Genomic DNA, 16,983 nt, shown 5'->3' on the forward strand with positions numbered 1-16,983 from the left:
CGTCAAAAAGCAAATACACCAGAAAAAATAAATATACCAAATAAGAAGGAAAGGTAGAGCCAAGAAAAGTCAGGGGGCTGGAGGGAGGGTAACCAGGACTGCGACAGTGAATACACTCGAACATCTAAATTCATGGTAAGTGTACACGACTGTACTATGTTCTTAGCGTTTCACTATTGCAGTCATCATATTTGTGTGGATTCCCAAAGCTAAGGAAGGGAGGAGGAAGTTAAAGAGCATCAGGGCCAGCTATTACGCCATGCAAGACTGCAGTGGCAAATCCAGCTCTGGATTTAGAAAAGATAGGCATGCGGTTAATGCTTGGTGAAGGAATGTACAGAGCGCCAGGAAGCAGCTTCTAGAATGTCCCTGGTAGGGACTCCTCTGAGAAAAGCCGCAGAGGTAGATGCAGCCCTGGTGGAATGTGATCTTATCCCCTGTGGGGTAGGTTTTCCATGGTGCTTGTAGCAGAAATGAATGCAATGTGGTATCCATTTGGAAATGCCTTGCTTTGAAATGGCCTTCCCCTCTGTCCCTGCAGCAAAGTCAACTAGCAGCTGAGAGGCTTAGTCCTACCAAAATAAAATCTAAGTTATCTGTGCACGTCCAGAGAGTGCAGTATTCGTTCCCCTTTATTTTGTGGATTAGGGAAAAAAGTAGGCAAATGAATGGACTGATTTAGGGCCACAATAGACACCACCTTGGGCATAAAGGAAGGATTAGTCCTGAGGGAAACCCTGTCCGCATGGAAGATAATGAAGGGTTCCACTGCCATGAGGGCCTGTAATTCTAACACTATTCTTGCTGAAGTGATGGCCAGAAGGAAGGCTGTTCTCCAAGAAAGGAGTTTCAACTCTGCTGTTGCAGCTGGCTCGGGAGGGGTCAGCTTTTCCAATACAAATTTAAGGTCCCAAGGCTGGAGTGGGAGCTCCCTTGGGGGGGGGGGGTCTTATATTTTTGGCCCCTCTAAGGAATTGTTTTAGCAAGGGGTGAGAGAAGAGGGGGTGGCTCAGTATTATAATGTGCTGAAATGGCAGAAACATGAATTTTAATTGACGAGAATGATAGGCCCTTGTGGAGCATTTCTGTTAAGTACTGCAGAATATGAGGTAAGCTGGGCACTGTTGTGCCCATCCCCTGAGCCTGGCTCCAGGAACAGTATCTTTTCCACTTTTCAGCATAGGATTTTCTAGTACTAGGCCTCCTTGCCTCCAGAATGACATCTAGCACCTGCTTACTGAGGGATGCTAGAGGAAAGCTCAAGGAATCAGACAGGCTGCAAGGTTCAGGGTTTGAAGCTGAGGGTGCAGAATCTGGCCCGCCGGCTGGGACAGCAGGGAAGGGGGCTGAGGCAGGTGCCATGGTTGCAGCAGTGTCATACTGCGCAAGAGGGGGTACACACCAGTGCTGGCGTGGCCAGTCTGGTGCAATCAATATTTTTCTTGGCTTGCCCTGTTTGACCTTTAGTAGAACCTTCGAAAAGGGAGGCAGAGGGGGGAAAGGTACAGAGAGAGGTTTTCCCCAGGTAAAGGACAGGGCCATCCACTTTCCAAGCTTGACTGCAGGGAGTTCTTCTGCAGAATTTGTTCAACTGGTAGTTCTGAAGGGAGGCAAACAGGTCTACCTCTGGAGTCTTCCATTTGTTCAAGAGGTTCAATATTTTGGGTTCTAGTTTCCATTCATGTGGGTCCATGAGATTACTGCTTAAGTCGTCTGCCAGTGAATTTAGTTTGCCTGGCAGGAATTGAGCTTGTAGGTGTACTTGGTAACTCAAGGCTGTGTTTCACAAAGCCATGGCTAGTCTGCAGAGAGGGTATGAGTGGGTTCCCCCCTGCTTGTTTATGTACCACATAACTGAACCTATGAACCTATATCACTGTGGTATTGTCTTTCTTTACCACTACTTGTCCTGGAAGAATACCATCTTTGAAGGCATTCTGTACAGCTAACATTTCTTTTTGATTGATATGCAGGTGCATCTGTCTCAGGTTCCATTTGCCCTGAATGCACTGCTCTGTCATATGAGCCTCCCATGCACAGTCTGATGCATCTGTTAGGGTTTGGGCGGCAGGGGGTAGAGTGAAAGGGAGTCCCTTGTTGTGGTAGCAGGCCTCTGCCCATCAAAGGAACTCTGTCTTCATACAAGGAATGACAGAAATCATTGTTTCCAGGTTCTGACAATGTTGACACCATAGGCTTTTTAGATACCACTGGAATTTCCTCATATGCAGTCTTGCATATGGAATTAGTAGAATGCAAGAGGCCATGAACTCCAGGGGTTGCAGTATTTTCCTTGCAGATATAGGTGTGGTTTTGTGGCCAATAGTTTGAAGTAGGTTGTTAAATAAACTTGTTTCTCTGGAGTGAGGAATGCCATCTGGGAAACTGTGCTCAAGCTTGCTCCCATGAATACAATCTTTTGGCAGGGTACTAGGTGAGATTTTTTTCATTGATGGCGTACCCCAGTGAGGTTAGGGGTTTCTTTACGAATGCCAGGTGTAATAGCAAGTCCTGCCTTTCTGCCTGAATCAGACAATCGTCCCAAGTATGGGTAAATTTGAATATTTCTCTGCGTGCAAAACGCAATGGCTGGAGCTATACACCTTGTCAATACCCTGGGTGCAGTAGATAAGCCAAAGGGAAGTGCAGAGAACTGATAGTGCATGCAGCCTGCACTATTTCCTGCAAGATTCCCTTTATTGGGATGTGCAGGTAAGCTTCCTTTAAGTCTAGGGTTGCCAGGCAGGCATCCTTGCCTAGCATAGGAAGCAATTGGTGAAGAGTTAGCATTCTGAATTTTGGAACTACCAGAAAGGTGTTGAGAATAGAGAGGGGTCCAGGATAGGACGCCAGGAGTGGTCTTTTCTGGGTATCAAAAATAAAAACCTTGTCCCCTTTGTTCTGCTGGGACAGGTTGAATAGCCCTGATACTGAGAAGAGAGAGCACCTGCTGTTGGGCCTCTGCCCACTGATTTGGGGATAGGTCTGGCCAAACGTTTGGAGTTGGTAAGGTGTGGAAGTGGAATCTGTATCCTTGGGAAGCTACATTTAAAACCCATTTGTCCTAGGTAACTAGTTCCCAGTTTTTTGCATGCAGGGCGATCTTTCCCCCTAAGGGAGCAGGCAGTTGAGCAGGGCTTGGAAGGTTTAAGGTTAAGTCATTGTGACAGTTTTCCATATGGGGTGTCTTACTACTTCCAGCTTTGGAAGTGGGAGCCCCCCACTGCTTAGGCCTGTGAGAACCTTGAGACTGTAGCCTAGGTGGTTTGCTGTTCCTGGGTTTGGACTGAAGGCCTGGAAGAGACAAGAAAGGACAAATTCTGAGGTCAATGCCTACTAAATCTGGGAGGCTGTACTTGCAGGAAATCTAACAGTTTGCATATATTTAGCTTTTTCCTCCATCTTTTTAAGAACTTCTTCTGCTTTTTTGCCAAACAGGCGGTCTTGGTTTTAGGGAGCACCCATTAATTTAGCTTTAACGTGATCTGGCAAATTTTGCTCCTTAAGCCAAGCATGCCTTCTAAGAACAGGACCAGTAACAGCAGCCCTGCAAGATGCTTCTAAAGAATCAAAACTACATTGCAAAATATGTTTACCAACTTGTTCAGCAGAATGAATTAAATCCTGTAATTCTTCATTTTCAGCACAGTCAGGAATCAACATCATTTTCTGTTTAAGTAGTCCCATAATATGCTGCTGATACTTTAACATATGAAACTGTCAGTTTAAGGTCCTAATGGCCAAAGTAGCAGATGTGTATACCTTCTTACCCAATCTGTCCACGACCCTGGCATCTCTATCAGAGGGAGTAGGGTTTTTGGCAGTAGTAGCCTTAATGCCTTTAGGTCCCTGGGAAATGGTCTCTGGGTCCACAGTAAGATTCTTGAAGAGGAACTTGTGAGAGTCAGGTACTCCAATACCTGCCAGGTTTCCTGGGAGCTGGAGGTAAAGTGTCTGGGGCCAGGCTAGATTCCAAGAAGGCATCATCTACAATGTCCAGGACAGAGGAGAGATAGCTAAAGGCTTGTGTTGAGGGAAGAGTAAGGCTTCCCTTGGCCTCTTTTTGGAGTCAGAGTAATCCTGGCTTTTCCAGAGGAACAGTTCCCCAAGTGTGTGCAAGATTTCACCAAAAGTAAAATCTTCTGGAGGGGAAGCAGAGGGAATGGAGCCCTCTGCATCTGAATCTTCATAGGTAGATCAGGGCAAATCCTGGTAATCAGAAGAAACAGAAATTTCAGAATCCTGATCAAAAGAATCAGAAGGAAAATCAGTTCTAGGTCTCTTAGAGGGTGAAGGCTGGCTTCCCCTAATTAAAGTAATAAGGCCTTCAGCCATTATTTGTTTTTTTAGACATATGGGCCTGACCATGCGGTTTGGACGTTGGTTTTCTAGGTGTGGGTCGAGTTTTAGGCCTTGAAGAAGATGGCGTCTGTTTGAAATGCAAATCAGTAGGCCTGAATACACCCTCAGAAGCCAGTGCCTGCACAGCGGCTCTGGACCCATCCAATGTAGAGACATCTGCAGGTTCCATGCTTGAAGAAGTATCTCGAGCCATACCAGACTCTGAATGGGTCTCAGTAGAGGCCAGCGAGTCTGAAGTAGCGGATAACGGGGGCTGCAAAAGCACCTCACTGAGTACCGGCGAACTGGTGACTAGCTTAACGGAAGCATCGTCGGCAGCTTTGGACCTATGCGGTCTGTCTTTTGTCTAGCTTTACTTTTCGGAACGTCAGTAGTCGGATGGCTTACCGAAGCCATTTCTGGAGAGTTAAACAGAGTACTGAAATAATCTGATGCAAAAATGAACTGATGACGAACAGTTCGAGGATTGAATAAGGCACAAAACAGACAGCAAGGGACGTTGTGGTCTGGGCTTAAGCAAGGAATGCAGTACGAATGAAAATCTTTATGAGGTATTTGCTTTCCACAGGTAATACAACTGTTAACTTTTAATGACATCGGTTTAGAGCAAGAAAAAGGATCCCCAATGAGGTACTTAGCTTTTTTGAAGACTTCGGTTCTGAAACTTGAAAATGAAAATTTCAGGAGTCGGCCAACCAGCACTTGCGAACTGCTTCTGCTTCAGGCACCGCGTGGCAAGAAAGACTGATGTAATGGTGTCGGCTGCATGCTTTATACCCCTGACGACCCGACGTCATGGAAGAAGAGAGCATCCGACGCAGGGATCCAAGACTTTGACATTCAGGCTGGCTGAGGGCTACCTGCAGGCAGATAACCCAAATGTAATGACTTCAACAGTGAAACATGAAAAACATCCGAAATGCTCGGATCACAGGACTCTAAAACAGGCTGGATTAGAGAAAGAGCTTTAATGGGTGGAGTAGTGGACAATCAGGCTTCTTGATCCAAGGGGGTAGGAGTCATAAGAACTGCCATCTGAATTTGCACAGTGAGGAATTTCCTTAACATTCCCTCCACATCTGTTTCAGTGAGATGCCTGGAGGAATGAGAAGATGCCAGGGATTGAGACTTCGAGCAACCTTCCAAAAAAGGGGAAGGCAGTTTAGACAGAACTGGATCCAAATTGGGGGGGGAAGGGGTATGTGGTCCTGGGTAGAGACTTCAGATCCAAGACAATAGGACTAGATGTAGATTTCGTCAGCTCCAAAGGTGGTCTGACCTTAAGTTTCGGATCGATTTCTGCACTTTTTTGGGGGGTTCCGAGGAGGAACAGGTAGAAGACTCCAAAGGTTTAGACCTTTTCAATGGGTCTTTGGCCTTCTGTTTGGGGGACTGAGCCCCATTGATGGCTTCAGAAAAAGGGGTGGGCCGCAAAACCTTATTCCTCCTGTCAGCAAGAGCATGAGTGTTAAACCTATTACAAATGCTGCAATTTTTAAAATGATCTGGGCCCAAACAATACACGCAGAGAGAATGGGCATCAGAGACAGGCAATGTGTGCCCACATTTCTCATGTCTTGAATCTCAAAGGACCTTTTTCGGACATCCTGTCAAAAAGATAAGAAACCAAAAATATACAATTTTTTTTTTTTAAACTAAAAGGACAGACAAGTAAAGTACCACCAATGGTAATGAAGAAATTACACCAGGTGTAATAGAAAGTAAAAGGTAATACCAACAATGGTAAATTTAGAATGCACAAAGTGTATAAGGGTTGGGAAGGAAAACTAGCCCATCAACAATAGCAGGTAGAAAATTACACTAACGTGTATGAAAGGAACTTAGAAATACAAAGACAAATAAAGAAGTTATGTACTCACCATAACGTTCCATCTGAGTAGGTGGCTTCATTTGTCTGCAACCTTTGGGTCTTGGATCCGATATCGGATCCGAGCCGGCAACTTATTACACAGCTATGGATCCAAGCTCCTAGCTCCTCCCCTCACCCATAATCCCCTGCCAACCCCAAATGACCTCAGATCAAGTTTGCCCTCCTACATATATCTGGAAAGGTATCCCAACAGGAAAAAGCAGGAAAATACAAACAAAACTAACTCTTCTGAAGGCCAGGGGAAAGGAGGGGGGGATGGCTGCAGACAAATGAAGCCACCTACTCAGATGGAACGTTATGGTGAGTACATAACTTCTTAATCTGGAGTAGGGACTTCATTTGTCAGCAACCTTTGGGACAGAGTCCCCAGCTACCTGAATCTTGGGCGGCCATCATGGAAGGATGTTGCGGAGCCAAAGGATGCTCTCCCTCTGGAAATGACATCCAGTTTGTGGTGGTTGATAAAGGTATGAGATGAGGCCCAAGTGGCTGCCGAGCAAATATTATCCAAGGGAACTCTAGATCTAAACGCAGCAGAAGTAGATATGGAGCGAGTGGAATGTGCACAGACTCCCTGAGGTGCGGGCCTCCCAGAAGTTTCATAAGCTAGTAGAATACATTGGGAAATCCAGCGTGATAAGGTGACCTTCGAAACGGCTTTACCCAAACTGAATTTGGCAAAGGAAATGAACAGCTGATCGGATTTGTCTGTGACCAGCAGTCCTATGAATATAGAAACGCAACTGCCTGTGCACATCTAAAGAATGCAGCTTGTACTCTCCTTTATTTTGATAATTAGGAAAGAAAACTGGTAGGTTGTTGGACTGATTGATATTGGTTTCTGAGGCCACCTTGGGTAGGAAGGAGGGATTGGTCCTGAGGTACACTCTATCCTGATGAAAAACCAAGTAAGGGGGTTTCACGGAAAGAGCTTGAAGCTCCGAAACTCTTCTCGCTGAAGTGATGGCTACCAGGAATGCTGTTTTCCAAGGCAGATATTTAAGTTCGGCCGAGGCAGCTGGTTCAAAGGGAGAAGCAGTCAAGGCTTGAAGAACTAGTGATAGATCCGAAGGGGGTACGGCTTCTTTGATAGGGGGCCTGAGCAGAAAAGTACCCTTGAGGAAGGTTTTACATAGTTTAGCTGACATCAAAGGATCTGTCTCATGTCCCACATGGTAATGGGAGATGGCTGCCAATTGTACCTTGACTGTCGAACAGCTAGCCCCTTGCTGAAAAAGCCCGGTGAGGAAGTCCAACAGAGATGTTAACGGAGCAGTGAAGGGGTCCAAATTATGATGTTCCGCCCAGATGGAAAAGTGCTTCCATTTACTGCTGTAAACTTTCCTGGAGGAAGGTTTATGCGCTGCCACCAAGATGGCTTTGACTGGTGAGGAGATGCTGGGAGTCCTGATTAAGAGTGGAACTGGAGCAGCCAAGCTGTCAGCTTCAGGTTGTCCAGATTCGGGGTCGGTAAGCCTGATGGATGGGATATTAGATCCGGGCTGGGATCCAGAATCCAGGGAGGATTCACCAAGTGAGACCACAGGTAAGGAAACCAAGTTTGCAGAGGCCAGAAAGGGGCAATGAGGATCATTCTGCTCCCCAACCGAGAGGCTTTCTGTAAGAGCTTTAGCATCAGGGGTAGAGGAGGATAGGCAGAAAGTAGACTGGGCGGCCAAGCATGCACTAGAGAGTCTCTCGGGGCTTCCCCTGGTGGGGGAATCAGAGCGAAGAAGCTGTCGCATTTCGTATTTGAGGGAGAGGCAAAGATCGCAGAAGGGTTGCCCCCATTTTGCAAATATCCGCTTCGCTACTCGGGAGTTGAGACACCACTCGTAAGGGGAAAGAATGGTGCAGCTGAGTTTGTCCTGTCCCGGAATGTGCGCTGCGATCAGAAAGCGGTTGGTGGTTATCGCCCATTCCCACACCCTCATGGCCTCTCCGCAGAGAGGGTAAGACCTGGTTCCCCCCTGTTTGTTGATGTACCAGACAACTGACATGTTGTCCATCTATCGCAATAGTTCCTACGGGGAGAGAATGTTCTGAAGTGCTTGCAACGCTAACAGCACCACCCTCATCTCCAGAACATTGATATGCAGGGAGGTCTGTGTCGTTCCACGTGCCTTGGACTGTTCTGCCTGAGCAATGCCCCCACCACCAGAGGCGAGAAGAGTCTGTGGTCACCGTGACGAGAGGAGGTGGAGCGCAGAAGGGTCAGCCTGTATGGAGGTCTGGGGACTGGAGCCACCATAACAGGGCCCTCCTGCAAGCCTTGCTGATAGAGATAGGGTGATTGAGAGGAAGAAGGTGAAAGGACCATTGTACTTGGAGGATCCAATGTAGTACCCTCATATTTAGACGAGCGCATGGAAGAAGCGTTATTGCCGCTGCCATGGAGCCCAGTGCCCTCAAGACCAATTCCGCCGGTGGAGCTTCTGATTGGAGGATGGCCCGCATATGAAGTCTAAGATTCTGTAGTCGTTCCGAAGTGAGGTAGGCTCACAGACTTCTCGTATCCAATCTAGCCCCTATGAACTCTATCACTTGTGTCGGAGCAAGGGAGGATTTGTCCGTATTGATCGTGATGCCTAACTGGGGGTCTAGGCGGAGAAAAAAGTCTCTGGCTGAGCAGAGTAGATGCCTTGTTGGGGCGGTCAGGAGCCAGTCCAGGTAAGGGAAGACCTGCATTCCCTGGAGTCTCAGATGGGCCGCTATCACTGCTAAAACTTTGGTGAACACCCTAGGGGCTGTGGTGAGGCCAAAGGGAAGGACCCTGAACTGATGGTGACTGGCTCCCAGCCGGAAGCGGAGAAACCTCCTGGATCGTCTTTCCATTAAAATGCTGTAGTACGCATCCTTGAGGTGTACTGAGCACATCCAGTTCTCCCGCAAGAGGGGGAGAATTGATTGAAGAGTGACCATTCTTAATTTTTCCTTGGTTACAGACAGGTTCAAGAGGGAAAGGTCTAGAATTGGTCCAAGTCCGCCGTCTTTTTTGGCACCAGAAAGAACCCGGAGTAAAACCCTAATCCGAGCTGGGGAGAAAAAAGTAAGCAAATGAATGGACTGATTTAGGGCCACAAAAGACACCACGTTGGCCATAAAGGAAGGATTAGTCCTGAGGGAATCACTGTCCGCATGGAAGATAATGAAGGGTTCCACTGCCATGAGGGCTTGTAATTCAGACACTCTTCTAGCTGAAGTAATGGCTAGAAGGGAAGGCTGTTTTCCAAGAAAGGAATTTTAACTCTGCTGTAGCAGCTGGTTCAAGGGGGGGGGCTTTTCCAATACAAAGTTAAGGTCCCAGGCTGGACTGAGAACTCTCCTGGGGGAGTCTTAAATTTTTGGCCCCTATAAGGAATTGTTTTAGCAAGGGGTGAGAGAAGAGGGGTGGCTCAGTATTATAATGTGCTGAAATGGCAGAAGCATGAATTTTAAATTGACGAGAAGGATAGGCCCTTGTGGAGCATTTCTGAAGTACTGTAGAATATGAGGTAAGCTGGACACCATTGTGCCCATCCCCTGAGCTAGGCTCCAGGAACAGTATCTTTTCCACTTTTTAGTACAGGACTTTCTAGTATTAGGCCTCCTTGCCTCCAGGATGACATCCAGTTCCTGCTAATGGAGGGAAGCTAGGGGAGAGCAAGGAATTAGCCAGGCTGCAAGGTTCAGGGTTTGAAGCGGAAGGTGCAGAATCTGGCATGCCTGCTGGGACAGCAGGGAAGGTGGTCTGAGGCAGGTGCCATGGTTGTAGCAGTGTCATACTGCACAAGACGGGGAACCAGTGCTGACGTGGCCAGTCTGGTGCAATCAGTATTGCCTTTGGCTTGTTCTGTTTGATCTTTAGTACTACCTTCGAGAGGACAGGCAGAGGGGGAAGGCATAAACTGAGAGGCTTTCCCAGGTGAAGGACAGGGCATCCACTTTCCAAGCTTGGCTGTGAGGAGTTTGTGTGCAGAATTTGTGCAGTTGGTTGTTTTGAAGGAAAACAAACAGGTCTACCTCTGGAGTCCCCCCATTTGTTCCTCAAGGAAGTTGAATATGTTGGGTTCTAGTTTCCATTCACGTGGGTCCATGAGATTTCTGCTTGGGTCGCCTGCCAGTGAATTTAGTTTGCCTGGCAGGAATTGAGCTTGCGGGTGTACTTGTAGCTCAAGGCTGTGTTCCACAGAGCCATGGCTAGTCTGCAGATGGGGTACGAGTGGGATCCCCCAGTCTTGTTTATGTACCACATATAACTGTGGTGTTGTCTTGTCTTTACCAATAGTTGTCCTGGAAGAATATGGTCTTTTAAGGCTGTCAGAACATTCTGTACAGCTAACATTTCTTTTTGACTGACATGCAGGTGCATCTGTCTCGGGTTCCATCTGCCCTGAATGTACTGCCCTGCCATGTAAGCCTCCCCATGCATAGTCTGATACGTCTGTTATGGTTTGGGCGGCAGGGGGTAGAGTGAAAGGGAGTCCCTTGTTGTGGTAGCAGGCCTCTGCCCACCAAAGGAACTCTGTCTTCATACAACAAATGATAGAAATCATTGTTTCCAGGTCCTGAGAATGTTGACACCATAGGCTTTTTAGATACCAGTGGAGTTTCCTCACATGCAGTCTTGCATATGGAATTAATAAAATGCAAGAGGCCATGAATCCCAGGGCTTGTAGTATTTTCCTTGCAGATAGCTGTGGTTTTGTGGCCAATAGTTTCAAGTAGGTTGTCAAATAAACTTGTTTCTCCATAGTGAGGAATGCCATCTGGGAAGCTGTGATCAAGCTTGCTCCCAGGAATACAATCTGTTGGCAGGGTACTAGGTGAGATTTATTTTCATTGATGGTGTACCCCAGAGAGGTTAGAAGTTTCTTTACGAATGCCAGGTGTTATAATAGCAAGTCCTGGCTTTCTACCTGAATAAGGCAATCATCCAAGTATGGGTAAATTTGAATATTTCTCTGCCTGCAAAATGCAATGGCGGGAGCTATACAACGATTACCCTGGGCGCAGTAGACAAGCCAAAGGGAAGTGCAGAGAACTGACCGTGCATGCAGCCTACCCTGAAGCGTAGGTATTTCCTGCATGATTCCCTTATTGGGATGTGGAGGTAAGCTTCCTTTAAGTCTAGGGTTGCCAGCCAGGCATCCTTGGCTAGCATGGAAGAAGCTACTGCAGAGTTAGCATTTTTGGAACTACCAGAAAGGTGTTGAGAATAGAAAGGTCCAGGATAGGACGCCAGGAGTTGTTTTTTCTGGGTACCAGAAAAAATCTAAACCTCGTCTTCTTTGTTCTGTTGGGACAGATTGAATAGCCCTGATATTGAGAAGAGAGAGAACCTGCTGTTGGGCCACCACCCATTGATTTGTGGGTAGGTCTGGCCAACCATTTGGGGTTGATAGTGTGTGGAAGTGGAATCTGTATCTTTGGGAAACTATGTTCAAAACCCATTTGTCCTGGGTAACTAGTTCCCAGTTTTTAACATGCAGGGCGAGCTTTCCTCCTAAGGGAGCAGATAGTTGAGCAGGGCTTGGAAGGGTTAAAGTTAAGTCACTGTGCCATTTTTCCATAGAGGGGTGGCTTACTACTCCCTGCTTTGGAAGTGGGAGCCCCCCCACTGCTTAGGTCTGTGCGTAGCCTGAGACTGTAGCCTAGGTGGTCTGCTGTTCCTGGGTTTGGACTGAGAAGGCCTAGAAGGGACTGGAAAGGACCAGTTCTTTGAATGCCAATGCCTACTGAATCTGGGAGGCTGTACTTGTAGGAAATCTTTAACAGTCTGCATAGATTTAGCATTTTCCTTCATCCTTTTGAGGACTTCTGCTTTGTTGCCAAAAAGGCAGTCTTGATTTAAGGGAGCATCCAGTAATTTAGCTTTTACATGATCTGGAAAGTTTTGTTCCTTAAGCCAAGCATGCCTTCTAATTACAGACCCAGTCACAGCAGCCCTGCAAGATGCTTCTAAAGCGTCAAAACCACATTGCAAAGTGCGTTTATCAACTTGTTCTACAGAATGCATTAAATCCTGTAATTCTTGGTGTTCAGTACAGTCAGGAATCAACATCATTTTATGTTTAAGTAGCCCCATAACATGCTGCTGATACTTTAACATATGAAACTGGCAATTTCAAGTATTAATGGTCAAAGTAGCAAGTGTATACTTGCTTACCCCATCAGTCTAAGGCTCTAGAATCTCTATCAGAAGGGGTAGGATTTTTGGCAGCAGTAGCCTTAATGCCTTTTGGTCCTTGGAAATTGGTCTCTGGATCCGCAGAAGGATTCTTGAAGAGGAACTTGAGGGTCAGGTACTCTGTAGTACTGGTCAGGTTTTCTGGGAGCTCGAGGTAGGGTCTGGGGTAAGGCTAGATTCCAAGAAAGCATCATCTACAATGTCCAGAACAGGAGGGATAGCTAAAGGCCTGTGTTAAGGTAGTAGTAAGAATTCCCCAAGTCTCTTTTTGGACTCAGTAATCCTGGCTTTCCCAGCGGAAATGCTCCCTAAGAGTGTGCAAGGTTTCACAGACAGAAACATCCTCTGGAGGGGAAGCAGAGGGAATGGAATCCTCTGCATTAGAATCCTCATAGGTAGATAAGGGCAAATCCTGGTAATCAGAAGGAGCAGAAATATCAAATTCCTGATCAGAAGAATCCGAAAGAAAATCAGTTCTAGGTCTCTCAGAGGGGGATGGCTGGCTTCCCTTAATTAAGGTAATAAGGTCTTCAGCCATTCTAAGCATTTTTTTTAGGCATATGGGCCTGAGCCTTCTGTTTGGTCGTCAGTTTTCTAGGCATTGTGCGAGTTTTTGGCCTGGATGAAAATTATGGTGTCTGTTTAATATTGTCTGTAGGCCTGAATACACCCTCAGAAGCCGGTGCCTGCACAGCGGCTCCAGACCCAATCAAGGTAGAGACATCCGCAGGTTATATAGTCGAAGAAATATCTCGCGGCATACCGGACTCCGAATGGGTCTCAGTAGAGGACTGTGAATCAGAAGTAGCGAGTATCAGGGGCTGTGAAAGCGCCTCACTGAGTACCGGCGGACTGACTACTAGCTTAACGGAAGCATTGGCAGTTTTGGACCTATGCGGTCTGTCTCCATCTTTATCCTTAAATTTTTTCAGAATATCGGTAGTCGGATGGCTAGACGAAGCCATTTCGGAGCACATAGAACGAGTACGAAAAGTAATTAGATGCAAAAATAGCCAGACGACGAATAGTTCGGGCATTGAACAAGGCACAAAACTGACGAGGGATGTCGTGGTCTGGGCCTAAACAAGGGAAGCAGTAAGAATGAAAATATCTATGAGGTATTTGCTTTCCACAGGTTATTAACTTTTATTGACATCGGTTGGAGCAAGAAAAAGGATCTCCAACGGGGTACTTAGCTTTTTGAAGACTTCAGGTCTGAAACTGTAAAACAAAAATTTCAGGAGTCGGACTGGCACTTGTGAACTGCTTATGCTTCTGGCACTGCACGGCAAGAGAGAGTGATGTAATGGTGTCAGCTGCATGTTTTATACCCCTGACGACCCAACATCAAGGAAGAAGCGTCAGCACCAAACGCAGAAATCCGAAGACTCTGGTATTCAGGCCGGCTGAGGGTTACCTGCAGGCAGATAACCCAAATGTGATGACTGCAACAGTGAAAGATGAAGAACATCAACAAACTCGAGCATTTTTAAAATTAAAAGCAAAAAAAAAAAAAAATACACAAAAACAGAGTTGCTCACAGAGAGAGACTTGCTTACCGTTCGGTCTTCCAAGTACATGGTTTTTGATAAAAAATCTATTCCAATTGTTGCCTGTTAAGAAAATTAAAAAGACATAACTACAATTAATAGTTTTGAAAAAAAAAATCACACAATGCTTTTGCTCAAAAAGGTTGTCAATAACTGTTGCATCAAAAATATTCAAGGTAAAAAAGCATTAAGTACCTGCCTTTCTTCAATATTTACAAGTGCACCTGGAGGAAAGCACATCAAACATGCAGTTGCTATGTAGTACATTACTGGCAAACTTCAAAGGAGTTCCACCTGGGATTGTACACCACAAATATCTCAGCATAAAAACCGTCAGGGAATGCATTTAATCACACAGACAACCCTGGTTGCAATGCTTTTTTTTTTTGGGGGGGGGGGGGCAGGAAGGCTTTGTCAAGAATACCTCAGAACGATGTTCAAAGTAAGTCATCAGTAAATGTAACATGCAGAACAAGTTTGAACAGACTGGAAGAGAGCAAATAAATATTTGAATCCAATAAGGAAACCTAATGCACTCTACCTTGGAAACTAGAAGAATAAGAAGTAGACGGTTTTAAAGGGTTCAGACTCTTCAAAGATGCCACTGCCAGCCCTAAGCCCACCACAAACACTGCACTCCTTAAACAATAACATTTGATAAAGGCATGTAGTCTGCAAAATCTATAATGTATGCAGCAAAGAATTTACAAGTAAAAACTTTCAACAGTTTAGACTAACCATCTTTAATGCTGTACCATGAAATGCAGTGCAACAACCATGCAGAAAGTTTCCCCAACCACTGGCAAGCTCTCCCGATAACTAGAAAAGGAAACAAATAGTTGCTTGGGTTAAAAATAAACAGAAATTTAAACTGTGCAAGGTACTCAAAACAGCAGATCTCTGGCAGCAGAGAGAAACAGGCATTCTGGCTGGCCGTAAATGAGGTATTCTTGCTCAGTTTTCCTCTACACTACTTTTTCCCCCTCTGCAGTGGTGCTTCACGACAATACTAGGCATGTTGTGCAGCAGGCTTAAAGGCATACTCAGAAAAGTACAAACATTCCATTATACTCCTTTCAGCTCTCCCTGGTGAAGCAATACAAACTATGCAACTTGCATCCTAGAACAAAGTATAGGGGGAGGGGGAGAAAGGCAAATTCAGTGGGCTGCAGTGATTACTAGTGTACCTACTGTTACTATGCCATCCTACACAATCATTAAATTTAAATTCAACTTGCACAACCCTAGAGCCTTTCGTCCATTACGACACTCACAGCAATTAATATATTACGGGGTTAATGCAATTTACAAGTCCATTTGAAAGTGAGCTTTGTAACTTGTACACCTTGTACATGTTATGCAATTCAACTAGCGGCTTCCTCACATATTTACTACAATTAAATGAGTTCTGGAAAATGAACAAATGAATGCACATCAGAGCGATACAGAATTCACCTGGGCATCCATAGATAACTCGTATACCTATGGATGCCCTGATGAAATAACTGATCTCGTTAAGTTCAGTTCATATTTTCCTCGACTCTAAAATAAAAATTCTTCAGAAAAAACACAAACATTCAACAAGACAGACATATGTCCCAGTAAGTGAAACTATGGCTGTTCTGCACATTATGGCATTTAAGCTTACCCATCCTAGGAGGAGGAATTATAAGGGTCCAAGAGTCCCGGAAGACTGGTCCCTACAAAGCCTTCTCTGGACCTAGAAAAATAGTTTGTAATGCTTTGTAAATGTATGGTTGAAGACCAAGTAGATGCCTCGAGAACGTTTCTAGAGTCCACCCCCTTCCACTATGATGTAGAAGTTAATGCCTTGGTAGAATATGTCTTAATCCCACCTGGAATGCCTTTGCCAAGGTGTGAATAACCAAATAAAATACTAGAAGACAACATTAAGAAATGGTAACAATTTACACACGAGCTGAGCTTTCTCAGTCCCAGTACAGGAAATAAATAGCTGGTTAGCTTTCATGAAGGACTTAATTGTCAGGGTAATATCAGAATTGCTTGCGCACATCCAGTGTATGAAGAACCTTTGTTTTTTTTTTTTTTTTTGGCTCTAGGTGAAAGCTGGGATAACTGTATCTTGGTTCAAAATGAACTCAGACAAAATCCACCATGGATGTGGGGTTAGTTTGCAGAGTGACCATCTCTATGAAAAAACAGGATTCCCCTACAATAAGAGCTTGCAACTCAAGACACTCACTTTGCAGACATCACAGCAACAAGTAAAACAGTTTTCCATACAGTAAACTTCAGATCAGCCAACAGTGAAGATTGAAAAGGCGACAGTCAGTTTCACCAGCACAGAATTGAGATCCTAGGATGGAAGTATGTTTCCTTTTACATAAGCTGACCACAAATAATGAAGAGGGGGTCCATTTACAGACAAGCTGAAATGGCCATCACATACGCTCTGAAGCTAAATGACAGTAACTCACACAAATACTTAAGCACCAGGGGTATAGACTCAACTGATGGGACCCTGGGTTACTGGACAGGCACCAACCTACAAAAACATTCCCATTTGCCAACATATTTTCTATCAACATGTTTTCTTCCCTCCTTTAGTACCTGTTGCAAGTCCTAGTGAAGAAGGTGCCTAAAAGGTATCAAAACTGAAACATCTAAGTAGTCAGTTGCTTGATGTCTTGTGGTGTGTGAGTAGATCCAGTATGTGGTAGTAATTACCCTTGGCCAATTCCATGAGTAGAGAGAATCAATTTTACCTGGGCAGGAAGGGAGTCACCACAATGACTTTTGGCAAATCTTTCCATGGCTTTCCAAGATGCTTCTGAAGATTCAGAAAGGATAGAAAAGCATATAGAAACATCCCCAACCAGGGGAATAAGACAGCATCTGTTCTCCAAGTCTGCTTGCATGGATTCCCGTAACAGAATTTGTCTAGTTGCCTGTTTTGAAAGGAGGAAATTAGATCTAGCCAAGGTGCTCCTTTCATCTGGATCAATTCCTGGAATGTCTCTGGACTGAGA

The 16,983-nt window shown here is 45.4% G+C and overlaps 1 protein-coding gene across 1 annotated transcript in view; it reads right to left on the minus strand.

Moving 5' to 3' along the window:
- The window catches only part of RAB6A (RAB6A, member RAS oncogene family), a gene marked incomplete in the record, with an annotated part of 497,596 nt that overhangs the window by 399,124 nt on the left and 81,489 nt on the right, over positions 1-16,983 (minus strand). Inside the window, 1 exon segment of the mRNA XM_044072212.1 lies at positions 13,982-14,035. Within this exon segment, the coding sequence (XP_043928147.1) occupies positions 13,982-14,035 (54 nt within the window).

The sequence above is a fragment of the Protopterus annectens genome, chromosome 5.part0, assembly GCF_019279795.1.
Source record: "Protopterus annectens isolate FY-2018-M chromosome 5.part0, PAN1.0, whole genome shotgun sequence".
Classification (NCBI taxonomy): domain Eukaryota; kingdom Metazoa; phylum Chordata; order Ceratodontiformes; family Protopteridae; genus Protopterus; species Protopterus annectens.